The sequence below is a fragment of the Salvelinus sp. IW2-2015 genome, linkage group LG31, assembly GCF_002910315.2.
Source record: "Salvelinus sp. IW2-2015 linkage group LG31, ASM291031v2, whole genome shotgun sequence".
NCBI classification, from domain to species: domain Eukaryota; kingdom Metazoa; phylum Chordata; class Actinopteri; order Salmoniformes; family Salmonidae; genus Salvelinus; species Salvelinus sp. IW2-2015.
This window is the reverse complement of record NC_036870.1, coordinates 4,565,218-4,584,997: the sequence shown is the minus strand read 5'-3', so window position 1 is coordinate 4,584,997 and position 19,780 is coordinate 4,565,218. Positions and strand designations below refer to the sequence as shown.

The following is a 19,780-nucleotide window of genomic DNA, read 5'->3' as shown; positions in this document are numbered from 1 at the left end:
TTTTTTCACTGTATTATTGACTATATGTTTGTTTTACTCCATGTGTAACTATGTGTTGTTGTATGTGTCGAACTGCTTTGCTTTATCTTGGCCAGGTCGCAATTGTAAATGAGAACGTGTTCTCAACTTGCCTACCTGGTTAAATAAAGGTAAATAAAAAAAATAAAAAAATAAATAAAAACTGCATCCAGTTTGCTGAGTAGAGTGTTGGAGGCTATTTTGTAAATGACATCGCCGAAGTCGAGGATCGTAGGATAGTCAGTTTTACGAGGGCATGTTTGGCTGCGTGAGTGAAGGAGGCCTCACCCCTATTATCACCCTCACCCCTGACAAAGAACCTCTCAATAACTTTTTTCTTGAGTGTATGCTGGTCCAGCATGGTCTGTTGAAGCTGGTCTGCAAAACCATGACTATTATCATATTTCCCAGCATGCTCTATTGCAATTAGATTTTTAGAATTTTGTTTTAACATCTATGTTTTGGCATGTACAATGATTGACTAATTAATCAATGAATTTATCTTATGCTACACAAAATAGATAACATAAATTCTTCTAATCCAGTCTGTTAGTTGGAGCTGTTTGTTGCACCCATTACTGAAATGGTTGTTCCAATTGAAATGGTTTAGATAGTCTCATCTATTACATTTCTAAACCCTGGCAGTCATTATGAATGCAGATCGTGGGTGAATAAAAGTTCCAATTATTGGAACGTCCCACTGGCTGGTTCCAATAGAAATTAGACATCACTTAGCCAACCAGTATAATGTGACTTGATGCTAGTTTTGTGGGTGACTATTGCTGGTACGCCGATCATCAGCTCATGTTGATACACACCAGTGTCCAAAACACAGCAAAGGCTGGTCACCAGCGAAAACACAATAAAGGCTGGTCACCAGCAGCCAACAAAACGAAGGCTGGTCACCAGCGAAAACACAATGAAGCTGGTCACCAGCGAAAACACAATGAAAGGCTGGTCACCAGCAGCAACAAAACGAAGGCTGGTCACCAGCGAAAACACAATGAAGGCTGGTCACCAGCGAAAACACAATGAAGGCTGGTCACCAGCGAAAACACAATGAAGGCTGGTCACCAGCCTATGCTGGTCTATGCTGTTTTTTTTCAGCAGGGCACACACTCACTGTTGTTGTTGGGACACATCTGTGTGAATCTCAAACAGACAAGGGGCACACTCCACAGCCCAGACTGCTGGATCAGTCCCATTCTTAACACCGACAGAGCCCTGGCCAGGTTTAACCTTGCCTATTGTGCCACAAAGCTGCGAGACAACACATTCATCACTGAGGAATTTTAAACACCTCAAAAATGTTAAACAGACTCAAAGAGGAGATTAAATCATCATTTAGAGGTGTTACTCGTGAATGATGAGCTGATTAGACCTACTGTAACTTCTCAATGTCTGGTATGTCAGTCTTTGATCTAGGGTTAGTCATATAGACAATTTTCTGTTGTGACGGGAGTTACTCAAATTAGGTATAAGGTGTGCAATTAAACATGTCATTGCCGATTAACTCAAAAGTTAGTTTCTTGAGAAACTGACAAATAGTGGTTGTAGCGCAATTGCCATCTGGTAGGAATGAGGAAAAAATGTATAATGTGTTTTGATCCTCTCAAAAAGCTACCTCTCTGCTCACTTTCTTCTTGTTTTCCACCCTCTCTATAAAATAAATGCTGTCTACAGTCCCTAGCACCCCAGACACTGTTCATTGCTGAAAGTATAATGGATTAAAACAGTAAACTCTATATTGACCCTTTTTCATTAACTAATCCTCTGACGCATTATCAGGGCGGAGAATAGAGCGGAGTGAAGCCGCAATGTGCAACGCAACAGAAGTGCTTCATCTGGCTTCACTTTAGTTTACGGCTGTACTGATTTGATGTAACGTGTGTCAGGCCTCACCTGCACCTGCCAGAGGCAGCCTTCCTCCAAAGACTAATGCCAAGATGAACGATTTCCAGTCTGGCTACTGCTCAGCACCTCCATAAGTCTGCAATAGATGGTGTTAACCTCAAAAAGTCTTAGCCTTTGTGGGGGAGTTCTACTAGCTAACATATGGAATTGTTTTAAGATTGTCATACCATGGATCATTTAGCTATTTGATTTTGAATTTTAGGACCCATGTAGGTATTGTATTTTATAAATGTAATTGAATTTGGCCTTTTCTATCATAGCCCATAGAAATGCATTGAATAACACATTCATAAATGGCAAAATAGACACTCCAAAAATAAATCATTAGGAATGTGGTTTTGTAGTGTCTTTCCTATATCTAGGAGAAATATTTCGTTTTTGGATACAAATTGAACCAATTTTTTGTCACAGAACTGCCACCATACTTCCGTTAAGAAAATTCCAAAAACAGTACTGGTTACCTTCACGAGTCCCGTGACACTTGTGGGGGTCGTAGAGCAAAACAGAGAACACCATCATGAGAGTCTCATCTTTTCATAGAGTGGTCATATTAGTTTGTGTTCCAAACCGTTCAGATGCTACAGCTGTTTTTGTGAGAAGACCTGACAAAGACCGCTGTAGCTCGGCCACCTTCCACTGCAAATGCGAAAGGCCGACGTAGGCGGACGCGGTTGATTGAGACGCAGCCCATGCAAAAAAACAGATATCTCTAGCTTAAACTGAGAGATTTTGATGGGGGACTTTTTCATTATGTTACTTAGGTTGACACGCACTGTTGGGTCAATAGACACTAAAGGATTAACCTCTAAACACGGGTAGAAATTCTATTCAAATTCATTTCAAATACTTGAGCTGGGCTTGATTAAGCTTGCCTGGTGCAATAAATCCAATAGAATAGTCTCAAAACTGCACCAGTCCCGTCCACATGGCACTCCAGGCAGACTAAAGCAAACATTAAAAGTATTAGTATGTTTTCAAATAGTATTTGAACCCAGGTCTGTAAAACTCCATGCAGTGTAGTACTGTGGTATGCTCACAGACTGGGCTGAACCAAGTCGCACACGTTCAGTCCTGGCCTGCGTTCCCCCCACAGACAGCAGGGAGCAGTGCTGGGGGAAATGAAACGTCTGGAGACGCCCTGGATGAATTTCAGAGTTAATCACAATGAAAACCACCATGGTTTACTGTATAACCTTACCTAATGTATGGGCTTTCACTGTATTCCCCATCTGGACTGGAGTATCACATACAGTGCAGTGACTTTTTCCACATTTTGTTATGTTACAGCYTTATTCTAAAATTGATTAAATAAAAAATGGCCTCATCAATCTACGCACAATAGCCCATAATGACCAAGCAATAACTGTTTTATATACATAAAAAAAAAAATGGAAACAAAAAAAATATTTCAAAAATACCTTCTTTACATACAGTTGAAGTCGGAAGTTTACATTCACTTATGTTGGAGTCATTAAATCTTGTTTTTCAACCACTCCACAAGTGTATTGTTAACAAACTATAGTGTTGGCAAGTTGGTTAGTACATCTACTTTGTGCATGACACCAGTAATTTTTCCAACAATTGTTTACAGACAGATTATTTAACTTAAAATTCACTATATCACAATTCCAGTGGGTCAGAAGTTTACATACACTAAGTTGACTGTGCCTTTAAACAGCTTGGAAAATTCCATAAAATGATGTCATGGCTTTAGAAGCTTCTGATAGGCTAATTGACATCATTTGAGTCAATTGGAGGTGTACCTGTGGATGTATTTCAAGGCCTACCTTCAAACTCAGTGCCTCTTTTCTTGACATCATGGGAAAATCAAAAGAAATCAGCCAAGACCTCAGAATTTTTTTTGTATACCTACACAAGTCTGGTTCATCCTTGGGAGAAATTTCCAGACACCTGAAGGTACCACGTTCATCTGTACAAACAATAGTATGCAAGTATAAACACCATGGGACCACGCAGCCGTCATACCGCTCAGGAAGGAGACGCGTTCTGTCTCCTAGAGATGAACGTACTTTGGTGTGAAAAGTGCAAATCAATCCCAGAACAACAGCAAAGGACCTTGTGAAGATTCTGGAGGAAACAGGTACAAAAGTATCTGTATCCACAGWAAAACGAGTCCTATATCGACATAACCTGAAAGGCCGCTCAGCAAGGAAGAAGCCACTGCTCTAAAACCACCATAAAAAGCCAGACTACGTTTTGCAACTGCACATGGGGACAAAGATCGTACTTTTTGGAGAAATTATGAAACAAAAATAGAACTGTTTGGCCATAATGACCATAGTTATGTTTAGAGGAAAAGGGGGGAGGCTTGCAAGCCGAAGAACACCTGTCTCTTATACACATCTAGATGTGTATAAGAGACAGTCTCAAGACATCAGTCAGGAAGTTAAAGCTTGGTCGCAAATGGCTCTTCCAAATGGATAATGACCCCAAGCATACTTCCAAAGTTGTGACAAAATGGCTTAAGGACAACAAAGTCAAGGTATTGGAGTGCCCATCACAAAGCCCTGACCTCAATCCTATAGAAAATTAGTGGGCTAAACTGAAAAAGTGTGTGCGAGCAAGGAGGCCWAYAAACCTGATTCAGTTACCAAATTTCACCCAACTTATTGTGGAAAGCTTGTGGAAGGCTACCCAAAACGTTTGACCCTAGTTAAGCAATTTAAAGGCAATGCTACCAAATACTAATTGAGTGTATGTAAACTTCTGACCAACTGGGAATGTGATGAAAGAAAAGATTAAATAAATCATTCTCTCTATTATTCTGACATTTCACATTCTTAAAATAAAGTAGTGATCCTAACTGACCTAAGACAGGGAATTTTTACTAGGATTAAATGTCAGGAATTGTGAAAAACTGAGTTTAAATATATTTTGGCTAAGGTGTATGTAAACTTCCGACTTCAACTGTAAGTGTTCAGACCCTTTGCGATGAGACTCGAAATTTGTATCAGGTGCATCCTGTTTCCATTGACCATCCTTGAGATGTTTCTACAACTTGATTGGAGTCCACCTGTGTTCATTTCAATTGATTGGACATGATTTGGAAAGGCACACACCTGTCTTTATAAGGTACCACAGTTGAAAGGGCATGTCAGAGCAAAAACCAAGCTATAAGGTCGATGGAATTGCCCGTAGAGCTCCGCAACACGATTGTGATAAGGAACAGATCTGGAGAAGGGTAACAAAAAATCTCTGCAGCATTGAAGGTCCACAAGAAGACAGTGGCCTCCATCATTCTTAAATGGAAGAAGTTTGGAACCACCAAGACTCTTCGTAGAGCTGGCCGCCCGGCCAAACTGAGCAATTGGGGGAGAAGGGCCTTGGTCAGGGAGGTGACAAAGAATCCAATAGTCACTCTGACAGAGCTCCAGAGGTCCACTGTAGAGATGGGAAAACCTTCCAGAAGGTCAACCATCTCTGCAGCACTCCACCAATCAGGCCTTTATTGTAGAGTTGCCAAACGGAAGCCAAACTCCCGCTTGGAGTTTGCCAAAAGGCACCTAAAAGACAATGAGAAACAAGATTTTCTGGTCCTATGAAACCAAGATTGAACTATTTTGCACCATCCCTACGGTGAAGCAAACACCAGTCTCAACGACAACAGTGAAGAGGCGACTCCGGGATGCTTGCCTTCTAGGCAGAGTTCCTCTGTCTAGTGTCTGTGTTCTTTTGCTCATCTTAATCTTTTCTTTTTATTGGCCAGTCTGAGATATGGCTTTTTCCTTGCAACTCTGCCTAGAAGGCCAGCATCCCGGAGTCGCCTCTTCTTTTTTTATACAGTATGTACAAGAACAATATCAATAACGATATTAGTGATAGACGAGGTAGTTATATGCATACAATCAGGGGTAAAGTGGCTGAGCATCAGGATAAAAAAAATTGCAGCAACGTATGGTGTGTGTGTTAGGAGAGAGTCATGTGAATAGAGGCACTGCAGATAATGCTGATGACTGGTCCGTCCAAACCACGCATGAACAAGGGAATCTATATTCGGAGAGCCTGTTTCTGTCCTGCCCTTGACTTTGGTGCAGGGCATGTGATGTCCATAGCCTCTTCATCATAAAACTCCCTGATCTTGTCAAAAAGATAGCTAGACAAACTGTGTCCAGTCCAGGTGGTGCTTTTACAGGCAGACCATCTATGGGAGGAAGGATGTCAGCGTTGTGCAGCAGCTGAAACCTGGTCCCGACAGCCCGAACGCTTTTTGGCGACAACACCAGGCTCCAGAGCATCGAAGCTGTAGAACAGGGAATAACAAAAAATCAGAAGACATTACAACCCTGCACAACATCAATTCACCTCCCAAGTTTAGATAAGAATAACCTCATACAAAGAAMTTTTTTTTTWACCTGAAGTGCTGGTACTGCTTGATCTGTGGAAGCGGCCTGAAGTACGGAGTCAGGTGTTGTTGCCAGCCATAGCATGGCCCGATCGTTGTCCATCACAACCTTTTCCCACTGACACTTGTCGAAAGCGCCTGATAAATTCAGGGCAGCAATGTTATTGAGAGCAGTAGCAACATATTTGCAGTTCTCCATGGGTAACAGAATATCTTTAAAAAAAAACTCATAATTTAACATTTTTATTCGTATTTACAGATGACATACACATTTGATATTAAGGCACATGAAAGTTCACATGTTCGAGAAAGCATTTCTGCCAAAAAACGCATTTTGATATTTTTTTTTGTTTTTTTTACTTTCAAAAGGCTCTCCTGTGAAGTCGTGACTTGTGACATACACCTAGTTTCCTGAATCGGGTCACATTTTAGAACAAGACTGTAACGTAACAAAATGGGGAGTCTGAATACTTTCCGAATGCCCTGGACACTCCCTGAACTGGATATAAAATGACAGTGCAGGATAAAGTGGCTGATTTAAAGAAACATACCTGATGGCCATCTGTGACATATCTCAGGTGTGTCTTTACTTCGCAAAATAAATGTTTCACGATATTTTGGCCAGTTTTGTGTGTACACTGAGAATACAAAACATTAAGGATTATTTCCATGACATAGACTAACCAGGTGAATCCAAGTGAAGCTATGATCCCTTATTGATATCACTTGTTAAATCCACTTCAATCAGTGTAGATGAAGGGGAGGAGACAGGTTAAAGAAGGATTTTAACGCTCGAGACAATTGAGACATGGATTGTGTATGTGTGCCATTCAGAGGGTGAATGGGCAAGACAAAATATTTAAGTGCGAGGCGCATCAGTTTATGTCAAGAACTGCAACGCTGCTGGGTTTTTCATGCTCAACATGTGTATCAAGAATGGTCCACCACCCAAAGGACATCCAGCTTCAACTTCACACAATTGTGGGAGGAGTGAAAAGAAGGAGGAGTGAAACTCAATATTAGGAAGGTGCCCTTAATGTTTTGTACACTCAGTGTATGTGTAACTATCAGTCTCTGTTTGCATCTGTGTGCATTGTGGCAGACGGCAGGGAGAGCTGAGGGGAGTGGTGATTGAAGGGAGATACCTTGCAGCCCGCTGGCTCCACCCCTGAGCCTTAAATGGGCTTCCTGTCCCAACAAGGCGAGCCTGTGGATCATTAAGCCAGGGAGTGCTTGGGGATAAAAGAGGAAGCGGCCTGCACAAAGGGGCAGAGAATGGAGAGGGAAGAGTGTGTTGTGAAGAGTGTGTTGTGAAGAAATGTATGTGGAAACCTCACACCCTTAAACCTGCTACATGTGGTGGAGAATGCGGGGAMCCCAAACCAAGCTCAATAACGAAACAGACACAGAGCACCATGGAAGCATTGGTGAGACAGCCGGTGGAGGCGAACATAACCCAGCAGGCTATGTATTTGGAGYTGCTGGAGGAACAGCACCAGCAGACCGCTCCCCTGCGAGCTGAACTCAGCCAGCTGACAGCCGCCCAGGGCGGCAGGGCGGCAGGCGCAGCAGTCTCTCATCCCAAACCCTGTAGGTTTATACTGAAGCTGAGAGGCTGACGACATCGAGGCTTACCTCCAAGCCTTTGACAGGACGGCGGCTAGGGAGAAATGGTTCCATGAGCAATGGGCCAGCCTGTTAGCACCCTTCCTGTCAGGTGCGGCACAGAAGACCTATCAGGATCTGAAGGCTGACAATGCGACGCATTACRAGGGCTGAAAATTTAAATCCTGTGCCGGTATGGTTACACCCTGATTAGCAGKGCAYAAAGATTCCATGATTAGGCGTATGATCGTACAGCATCCCCCCGATCGCAAATGCATGATGTAAGTAGGCTGGCCAAGAGCTGGCTAACTGCTGAACCACTGACGCTCACAACCACCGAGAAAGTGGTCATAGATACATTTCTACGCTCTCTCTCCCGCTCGCAGCCAAAAAGTTAGCAAGCAAGCTAACCCGCAGAGCGCAGATCAGCTGGCGGAACTGGTAGTAGGACAACAGGTGGCTTTGGAGGTTCTGAGTAGCGGAAAACCATGAAGTTGGAACCTGCCACTCGCCCGGAGGAGCGGAAAAAGAGCGGAGGACCATGCCGGGACCCCAGCCAAGGATGGGGGGACACCAACAGCCAGCTCCCCAAGACAACGCCCTTTCCTGAATATGGGCAGCAGGAAATGCTACGAGTGTGGCGAGTCGGGACACATCGCCTGGAACTGTCCAAACCGCGATGTCCCGATAGTCACTGGGCGGCCCTGCGGCTTGATGATGGCATGCTGGGCTAAGGAGAGTGATTCTTCCCCTGTCACCCCGGTAAGAGCCACACCACAGCGCTTGTGGACTCCGGGAGTAGGGTGACCCTGATTCGACCTGACGTCACCCAGTCCAGTTTCAGCAAGCTTGTAGAACTGCTTTCTTTGGTGAAAGAAAATGAGATTCCTATATACTGTATGAGAACATCATGTTCAAATGCAACATTATTTGAGTGACAGAGAGAATAAACATGAGGAGCCATGTTGAGAAGGCATCACTTACTATAGATTATAGCCCAAAGTCGACTGTCTATTTTACCAGGGGCCATCGCCACTCATAGATAGTGTCTTCAAAGTGAAACACAATGTAAAACAAAAAGCTCTAGGTCTTTTAATGAGGTGTTCATTTTGTGTCAGTTCCCAATGTCAACAAATGGTGCTGTTGGTAAAGGATGTCTTCATAGTGCCAGCATGACCTATTGACATACAGTTGAAGTCTGAAGTTTACATACACCTTAGCCAAATACATTTAAACTCAGTTTTTCACAATTCCTGACATTTAATCCTAGTAAAAATTCCCTGTCAGTTAGGATCACCACTTTATTTTAATAATGTGAAACGTCAGAATAATAGCAGAGAGAATAATTTAGTTCAGCTTTTATTTTTTTCATCACATTCCCTGTGGTTCAGAAGTTTACATACACTCAATTACTATTTGGTAGCATTGCCTTTAAATTGTTTAACTTGGGTCAAATGTTTTGGGTAGCCTTCCACAAGCTTCCCACAATAAGTTGGGTAAATTTTGGCGCATTCCTCCTTACAGAGCTGGTGTAACTGAGTCAGGTATGTAGGCCTCCTTGATCGCACACACTTTTTCAGTTTTGCCCACACATTTTCTATAGGATTGAGGTCAGGGCTTTGTGATGGCCACTCCAATACCTTGACTTTGTTGTCCTTAAGCAATTTTGCCACAACTTTGAAAGTATGCTTGGGGTCATTGTCCATTTGGAAGAACCATTTGCGACCAAGTTTTAACTTCCTGACTGATGTCTTGAGATGTTGCTTCAATATATCCACATAATTTCCCTCCCTTATGATGCCATCTATTTTGTGAAGTGCACCAATCCCTCCTGCAGCAAAGCACCCCCACAACATGATGCTGCCACCCCTGTGCTTCACAGTTTGGATGGTGTTCTTCGGCTTGCAAGCCTCCCCCTTTTTCCTCCAAACATGACGATGGGCATTATGGCCAAGCAGTTCTATTTTTGTTTCATCAGACCACAGGACATTTCTCCAAAAAGTATGATCTTTGTCCCCATGTGCAGTTGCAAACCGTAATCTGGCATTTTTATGGCGGTTTTGGAGCAGTGGTCTCTTCTTTGCTGAGCGACCTTTCAGGTTATGTCAATATAGGACTCGTTTTACTGTGGATATAGATACTTTTGTACCTGTTTCCTGCAGCATCTTCACAAGGTCCTTTGCTGTTGTTCTGGGATTGATTTGCACCTTTCGCACCAAAGTACGTTCATCTCTAGGAGACAGAACGCGTCTCCTTCCTGAGCAGTATGTCGGCTGCGTGGTCCCAGGAAATTGGAAATTGCTCCCAAGGATGAACCAGAATTGTGGAGGTCTACAATTTTTTTTTCTGAGGTCTTGGTTGATTTCTTTTGATTTTCCCATGATGTCAAGCAAAGAGGCACTGAGTTTGAAGGTAGGCCTTGAAATACATCCACAGGTACACCCCCAATTGACTCAAATGATGTCAATTAGCCTATCAGAAGCTTCTAAAGTCATGACATAATTTTCTGGATTTCTCCAAGCTGTTTAAAGGCACAGTCAACTTGGTGTATGTAAACTTCTGACCCACTGGAATTGTGATCCAGTGAATTATAAGTGAAATAATCTGTCTGTAAACAATTGTTGGAAAAATGACTTGTGTCATGCACAAACTAGATGTCCTAACCGACTGTCCAAAACTTTAACAAGAAATTTGTCGAGTGCTTGAAAAACAACTTTTAATGTCTCCAACATAAGTGTATGTAAACTTCCAACTTCAACTGTAGGTAGGGGTGAAGTGACTATGCATAGATAATAAACAGCGAGTAGCAGCAGTGTACAAAACAAATGGGGACGGGGTCAATGTAATAGTCCGGTGGCCATTTGATTAATTGTTCAGCAGTCTTATGGCTTGGGGGTAGAAGCTTTTAAGGAGCCTTTTGGTCCTAGACTTGTCGCTCCGGTACCGCTTGCCGTGCGGTAGCAGAGAAAACAGTCTATGACTTGAGTGACTGGAGTCTCTGAAACTTTTATGGGTTTTCCTCTGACACCGCCTGGTATATAGGTCCTAGAATTGCAGGAAGCTTAGCCCCAGTGATTTACTGGGGCGTACGCATTACCCTCTGTAGCGCCTTATGCAGGGTAGTGTGCGTACATCCTAGTACATCACTGGGGCCAAGCTTCCTGCAATCGATGACCTATATAATAGGCGGTGTCAGAGGAAAGCCCATAAAATTGTCAGACTCCAGTCACCCAAGTCATAGACTGTTTTCTCCATCACTCTCCTCTTGGCATTCTCTCAACAAGCTTCACCTGGAATGCTTTGTTGGCTGCTTTTCCTTCACTCTGCGGTCCAACTCATCCCAAATCATCTCAATTGGGTTGAGGTCGGGTGATTGTGGTGGCCAGGTCATCTGATGCAGCACTCCATCACTCTCCTTCTTGGTCAAATAACACTTACACAGCCTGGAGGTGTGTTGGGTCGTTGTCCTGTTGAAAAACAAATGATAGTCCCACTAAGCGGCAGGTAGCCTAGTGGTTAGAGTGTTGGACTAGTATCAAAAGGTTGCAAGATCGAATCCCCGAGCTGACAAGGTAAAAATCTGTCGTTCTGCCCCTGAACAAGGCAGTTAACCCACTGTTCCTAGGCTGTCATTGAAAATAAGAATTTGATCATAACTGACTTGAGTAAAATAAAGGTAAAATTTAAAATTTAAAAATGCTAAATAAGTGCAAACCAGATGGAATGACATATCGCTGCAGAATGCTGTGGTACCCATGCTGGTTAAGTGTGCCTTGAATTCTAAATAAATCACAGACAGTGTCACCAGCAAAGTACCATYACACCTCCTCCACCACACTTGTGGAGATCTTCCGTTCACCTATTCTGCGTCTCACAAAGACACAGTGGTTGGAACCAAAAATCTTAAATTTGGACCAAAGGACAAATGTCCACCGGTCTAATGTCCATTGCTCGTGTTTATTGGCCCAAGCAAGTCTCTTCTTCTTATTGGTTTCCTTTAGTAGTGGTTTCTTTGCAGCAATTTGACATGAAGGCCTGATTCACACAGTCTCCTCTGAACAGTTGATGTTGAGATGTGTCTGTTACTTGAACTCTGTGAAGCATTTATTTGGGCTGCAATCTGAGGTGCAGTTAACTATAATGAACTTATCCTCTGCAGCAGAGGTAACTCTGGGTCTTCCTTCCCTGTGGCGGTCCTCATGAGAGCCAGGTTCATCATAGCATTTGATGGTTTTTGCRACTGCACTTGAAAAAACTTTCAAATTTCTGGAAATTTTGGCATTGACTGACCTTCATGTCTTAAAGTAATGATAGACTGTCATTTCTCTTTGCTAATTTGAGCTGTTCTTGCCATAATATGGACTTGGTCTTTCTGTATACCACCCCTCCCTTGTCACAACACAACTGATTGGCTTAAAACGCATTAAGAAAGAAAGAAATTCCATAAATTAACTTTTAACAAGGCACACCTGTTAATTGAAATGCATTCCATGTGACTACCTCATGAAGCTGGTTGAGAGAATGCCAAGTGTGTGCAAAGCTGTCATCAAGGCAAAGGGTGGCTACTTTGAAGAATCTCAAATATAAAATATATTTTGATTTGTTTAACACTTTTTTGGGTTACTACGTGATTCCATGTGTTATTTCATAGTTTTGATGTCTTCACTATTATTCTTCAATGTACAAAATAGCAAAAATAAAGAAAAACCCTTGAATGAGTAGGTGTGTCAACTTTTGAATGGTAATGTAAGTATTCACACCCCTGAAGCAATACTTTGTATAAGCACCTTTGGCTGCCATTACAGCTGTGAGTCTTTCTGGTTAAGTCTCTAAGAGCTTTCCATACCTGGATTGTGCAACATTTGCACATTACTATTTTCAAAATTCTTCAAGCTCTGTCAAATTGGACGTTGATCATTGCTAGACAATCATTTACAGATCTTGCTTTAGATTTTCAAGTAGATTTAAGTCAACTGTATCTTGGCCACTCAGGAACATTTACTGTCTTCTTGGTAAGCAACCCCAGTGTAGATTTGKCCTTGTTTTAGATTATTGTCCTGCTGAACTGTGAATTAATCTCCCAGTGTCTGGTGGAAACCAGACTCAACCAGGTTTTCCTCTAGGATTTTGCTTGTGCTTAGCTCATTCCGTTTCTTTTTTTCTCTCCTGAAAAACTCCCCAGTCCTTAATGACTACAAACATACCCATAATATGATGCAGCCACCACTATGCTTCAAAATATGAAGAGTGGTACTCAGTAATGTGTTGTATTGGATTTGCCCCAAACATAACACTTTGTATTCAGGATAAAAACTTTCCACAACCTGAAGTATTGTTTTGGAATATTTTTATTCCGTACAGTCTTCCTTCTTTTACTGTCATTTAGGTTAGTGTTGTGGAGTATCTACAATGTTGTTGATCCATCCTCAGTTTTCTCCTATCACAGCCACTCTGTAACTGTTTTAAAGTCACCATTGGCCTCAAATCCCTGAGTGGTTTCCTTCCTCTCCGGCAACTGATTCCAGACGCATGTATCTTTGTAGTGACTCGGTGTATTGATACACCATCCAAAGTGTAATGAATAACTTCACCATGCTCAAAGGGATATTCAATGTCTGATTATTTATTTTTTACCCATCCACAGGGCCTTGCAAAAGTATTCATCCCCCTTGGCGTTTTTCCTATTTTGTTGCATTACAACCTGTAATTTAAATGTATTTTTATTTGGATTTCATGTAATGGACATACACAAAATAGTCCAAATTGGTAAAGTGAAATGAAAAAAATTACTTGTTTCAAATTAAAAAAAAAAAAAAAAACTGAAAGGTGGTGCGTGCATATGTATTCACCCCCTTTGCTATGAAGCCCCTAAATAAGATCTGGTGCAACCAATTACCTTCAGAAGTGACATAATTAGTTAGATTGCACACAGTTGGWGTTTATTGAAGTGTCACATGATCTCATATATACACCTGTTCTGAAAGGCCCCAGAGTCTGCAACACCACTAAGCAAGGGGCACCACCAAGCAAGCGGAAYCATGCAGACCAAGGAGCTCTCTAAACAGGTCAGGGACAAAGTTGTGGAGAAGTACAGATCAGGGTTGGGTTCTAAAAAAATATCTGAAACTTTGAACATCCCACAGAGCACCATTAAATCCATTAATACATTTTTTAAAGAATATGGCACCACAACAAATCTGCCAAGAGAGGGCCGCCCACCAAAACTCACAGACCAGGCATGGAGGGCATTCATCAGAGAGGCAACAAAGAGACCAAAGATAACCCTGAAGGAGCTGCAAAGCTCCACAGCGTAGATTGGAGTATCTGGCATAGGACCACTTTAAGCTGTACACTCCACAGAGCAGTGGCCAGAAAAAAAAGCCATTGCTTAAAGAAAAAAATAAGGAAACATGTTTGGTGTTCACCAAAAGGCATGTGGGAGACTCCCCAAACATATGGAAGAAGGTACTCTGGTCAGATGAGACTAAAATTGAGCTTTTTGGCCATCAAAGAAAACGCTATGTCTGGCGCAAACCCAACACCTCTCATCACCCCGAGAACAGCATCCCCACATTGAAGCATGGTGGTGGCATCATCATGCTGTGGAGATGTTTTTAATCGGCAGGGACTGGGAAATTGGTCAGAATTGAAGGAATGATGGATGGCGCTAAATACAGGGAAATTCTTGAGGGAAACCTGTTTCAGTCTTCCAGAGATTTGAGACTGGGACGGAGGTTCACCTTCCAGCAGGACAATGAAACTAAGCATACTGCTAAAGCCACACTCGAGTGGTTTAAGGGGAGACATTTAAATGTCTTGGAATGGCCTAGTCAAAGCCAAGACCTCAGTCCATTTGAGAATCTGTGGTATGACTTAAAGATTGCTGTACAGCAGTGGAACCCATCCAATTTATAGAAGCTGGAGCAGTTTTGCCTTGAAGAATGGGCAAAAATCCCAGTGGCTAGATGTGCCAAGCTCATAGAGACATACCCCAAGAGACTTGCAGCTGTAATTTCTGCAAAAGGGGGCTCTACAAAGTATTGACTTTGGGGGGGGGGTGAATAGTTATGCACACTCAAGTTTAGTTTTTTTGTCTTATTTCTTGTTAATTTCACAATAAAACATATTTTGCATCTTCAAAGTGGTAGGCATGTTGTGTAAATCAAATGATACAAACCCCCCAAAAATATATTTTAATTCCAGGTTGTAAGGCAACAAAATWGGAATAATGCCAAGGGGGGTGAATACTTTCGCAAGCACTGTACCAATAGATGCCCTTCTTTGTGAGGCATTGGAAAAGCTCCATAAACTTTGTGGTTGAATATGTATTTGAAATTCACTGCTCGACTGAGGGACCTTACAGATAATTGTATGTGTTGGGTACAGAGATGAGGTAGTCATTCAAAAATCATGTTAAACAATATTATTGCACACAAAGTGAGTCCATGCAACCTATCATATGACTTGTTAAGCACATTTTTACTCCTGGACTTATTTAGGCCTGCCATAACAAAAGGGTTGAATACTTATTGACTCAAGACATTTCAGCTTTTCATTTTTTATTGATTTTTTAAAAAACAAATGAGAAATATAATTCCACTTTGACATTATGGGGTATTGTGTGTAGACCAGTGACCAAACAATCTAAATGTAATCCCATTTTAAATACAGGCTTTAACGCAACAACATTTGGAAAAAGTCAAGGGGTGTGAATACTTTCTGAAGGCACTCGGTTGCGTCTCACTATGGATGGCATTGCCTTTGCCTTTATATTGCAGACATCTCTTCTCATTGAAATCCCTCCTTATCGGAACCAGAGGATATCCAATCCTGTTCAGGTGAACTTCTATGTGTGCAATGGCAAGAGGAAAAGGAGCCAGTACCAGCACTTCACCTACATGTCTGCCAATGGTAAACTCTCTTTCGTTCTGTCTGTCTCCATCTCTCTCTTTCTCTCTCTCTTTTTCTACCCAGCACCCTATCCCCTACTCCTCTTTTGTCTATCATTGTCCTTTCATATCCCAGACCAATAAGAAAACTTTAAGCACAATTTTTACATCTGAAGAAAAGAACACAAACATTCTGTATTCCGTCTTTGGTGGTTTTCAAGTGAGGAACAAAGCGATGGTTTGAGTTATTCCCAATGTAAAAATGGATCTCCATAAAATATATTATTTTCCATACCTGCAGCTATAGGAACACTTGGAGTGGACTGTACCAGAGTGGAAAAGGGGAGGGGAACACTGTTTTTTGAATAGCCAAACTGTTGCCAGACTAAATGAAAAACGCCACACCAGATCAAATGTAAAAAAAATAAACACTTCTAATTGCAGCCGGCTTGGAGAAAGCTAGTATCCAGTGGGTGGTTCAAAGCTCTAATTCAACTGCGGTCCCAGTCCTGTATGTGGGCACTGACGTGCCTCAGTTGCTTTCCCCTCTGAAAGTGAAGCATTGTCCTCAGCCTCTGGTGAGAGTCAGAGTCAGAGAGGGGGGAGAGAGGGGACACTGGGCCTGGTCAGTGTCTCTTAAAGGGTTAGACTCAAGTCTCTTCATTAAACAAGCTGTCTGGACAGTGTGGTATGTGAAGTCATGCCACACACTCTAGTAGTCTACACATTAGGTCCAGACAGCTAAACCTACAGTAAAAGAAGATTTGATATCCCTCCAAAAAATGTGTGGATTAAGCCTACACCTAATGAGATGGAAATGATTGTCGCTTATAATTTTTTTTAAACTTTCATATATCAATAAAATATGCAGAAGTACAAACATTTCTGTTACAGTCCACTTACTCAGGCATTTCTAACAGTAAGCTTACAGTATTGTTATTTCAGCAACATCACAGATTTTTATTGCGGAGGTGCTAAGGCACACTCAGATTTTGTGGTAACACAAACATTGCACTCATCCTACTCATCTGTGTGTTGTGTCTGCGCATTAGTCTACCCTGTCGCTTGCAGACACACTGCGTCCTACTGGGTCTAAAATAGAAGCGGTTCGCTATTGTAAACCTGCTGTTGGCATGACTCGTCTCATCAGAATTCACCTTGTTCACTTGACAGCGGGCTCAGCAAGGCTGGGTACTGCAGGATGTAGCTTGGTTTCACTCGTTTTAGGTGTGCAAATCGAGTTTCGTTTTTGATGCACGATAAATCTCAGGTTCAAAACYGCTGCTAACGGTCGGTTGTCAGTGGACTGCGGCGTCAGCCGTTAAACGAGATTGACCGAGAATCATACAGGAGGAGATGTAATGTTCAACACGTGTGGATCTTGTTGAAATGTAATGTTCAACACGATCCACACAGGAATTTGGTATCGGTAGCCAAGGGCTGGGAACTGAGAACAAGACAGTGGAGAAAGGGCCCTTCTGAACTCAACCATGGTCACCACAAGCATAATCATTGCAATCTTCAAAGCATTTTGCAGGCACCCATTTTGTTTCAATACTGAGCCACGTCTTGAAATATTGGGGTTTGAAGGAGCAATACATAGCATATTTGGTAAAAGTTTTTTTGTGTGTGGTTTTTTGAGAGAGCAGTAATCTATTTCATGTTTGGATACAGTATGAAGCTTCTGCAGCAGCAACATATTTCATAATGCACGTTTATAGGATATTATTGCCCGGGTCTGATCCAAAGAAAATATACATTTTTATTGTAGAACCAGCTGAAGTCTCTTGTGGTGATGATTCATCCCTTTTGTCTCTCCCTTTTTTCATTTTTGAATATTTTCAGCAGGGTGAAAAAGACACAGAGTCTCATTGATGAGAGTGTTTGTTTGGCTGTGGGTATCCTAGCCACAAACCCACTCACTCACTCACTCACTCACTCACTCACTCACTCACTCACTCACTCACTCACTCACTCACTCACTCACTCACTCACTCACTCACTCACTCACTCGCTCACTCGCTCACTCACTCGCTCACTCACTTATTCACTGACACTTTCTCACTCTCTACACTCGACAGGAGATCGAACTGTATGCTTATTCATTTTCCTCTTTTTCCTCTCCTTTTTCTCCTTCTTTCAGTTCCAATGATAAAAACGGAGCCGAATGATGACTACGACCCCCCTCAGGTGTGTCCCCAGCGTGGACCTGGCCTGGCGCTTCACCCCAAGCCCTACTACACCCCACAGGTCATGACCTCCATTATACCCACAGAACTCCGGCCGTGTGTGGGGGGCGCCTACTCCACCTGCCAACGGAGACTGGGAGGGAAGCCTTCCTCACTGTCCTCCTCATCCTCCCCCAGCACCAGTCCCAAACTGCATGACCTGTCACCCACAACGCCCTTCTCCAAGTGCCTGTCAGCAGGCCCATCCCAGTCTCCGATCCCACATGTCTCCATCATCCAGGAGAGTCCTGGATGCTACCAGCCGCAATCTGTCCTCTACCCACCCAGTAGTGCCTCATCCTCACCAGGCTCACAGCCCTCCACCCCTGACACCAGCGGCCCGGAAGCCCCGTTCTCCCCCACCCACTGCCTAACGCCGCCCCAGCCCATCAGTGGCAGCTCCAGCCCAGTGACCCAACAGTTCTCCAAAGTGCCAGAGAGAGGCAGCCGCTCCTCGAGCCCCACGTTGGCCATTAACATCAAACAGGAGCCAGAGGAACTGGACCAGATGTACCTAGATGATGGTGAGTTATTAATCATAAACCTCTCCACATTATCCTAATGCACTGTGACAATTAAAGCCACCATTGAAACATACAGTAAATCATATTATTGGCATATTGTAAATCATTTTTTGTATAGCCAGCTGCTTAGAAGCTATGTAAATGCACACTTGATGTAATACAATACTATGCTATGCTACTATCAGTCACTATTTACAGTAATTGCCTTCTCATGAACTTAGTGAGAAAGGCTTTTATGATTAACACCCTCTGGTCCTAATTCCTCCCACTGCTATCAGCCGACTAGAACAGGGATTTACCGTTAGATCATAGAACCCTGGTAGATACTTTGAAGCCCCTGAATAATGGCCAGGCCTTTTAAAAGTCCACTGATAAAATAAACAACTCTCCTCGACCTCTTTTATTCCTCCCAAGCAGAGTGCAAGCTGGGGGATTTTAGAAACCCAGTTTTATGATCTCACTGGTCTGGGATTCCAGCATTCACCACCACTAAGGGTTCTGGGCTGTGTGCTGATTTGCAATAAATGGGATAAATGATCTTCCCTGGGGTTAGCTAAACAACAGTGCTGCCTGGCCCCATATCAATCACTGGGAGGAAACCATCCTTCAGACCTGGAGCTGGGAGAGTCGCTAACCAGCAGCTATCAGCAGCAGTAAAAGTAGAGCTCTTTGATGTGATCTGCACCAGACCCCTGCTGAACTGAACTGAGCTCAAATGTCTGGCTGGGTTGGTCTGGGCCTTCCTAGCCCTGGTGGATKGGTTGTTATGCTGGAGCTACGCTCCAACCATTCTAATTGCCCCCTTCCTGCTAGCAGTCTGGTTAAATAACACACTGACTGAAGTTCTGTTAGGCTGCTCTGTCTGTCTGGGGAAATCAAGCAGCAGAGCTTATATTGTAGTAGGTTATTTACATGGCTCCTCTAATAATCAAGTTATCACTAACCACATTTATCAGGAGTTGTGCTTCTCTTGTACACTTAGTGAACAATGGTGGATTTGGACCAGGAGTGGTATAATTACAGTAATGTGGACAGGAGTTTTGGCACGGTTACATGTGGATTTGGACCAGGATAGGTATATTTACAGTAATGTGGACAGGAGTTTTGGCACGGATACATGTGGATTTAGACCAGGATAGGTATAATTACAGTATTGTGGACAGGAGTTTTGGCACGGTTACATGTGGATTTGGACCAGGAGAGGTATAATTACAGTAATGTGGACAGGAGTTTTGGCAC

At 42.8% G+C, this 19,780-nt stretch overlaps 1 protein-coding gene across 2 annotated transcripts in view; it reads left to right on the top strand.

Annotated features, from left to right (window-relative positions):
* The window catches only part of LOC111956111 (nuclear factor of activated T-cells, cytoplasmic 1-like), an 86,998-nt gene that overhangs the window by 53,940 nt on the left and 13,278 nt on the right, over nt 1-19,780 (top strand). For both annotated transcript variants that reach the window (XM_070436348.1, XM_070436349.1), the window contains exons 9-10: nt 15,679-15,811; nt 17,933-18,541. In XM_070436348.1, coding sequence (XP_070292449.1) covers nt 15,679-15,811; nt 17,933-18,541 — 742 coding nt within the window. The remainder of the gene's footprint in view (nt 1-15,678; nt 15,812-17,932; nt 18,542-19,780) is intronic.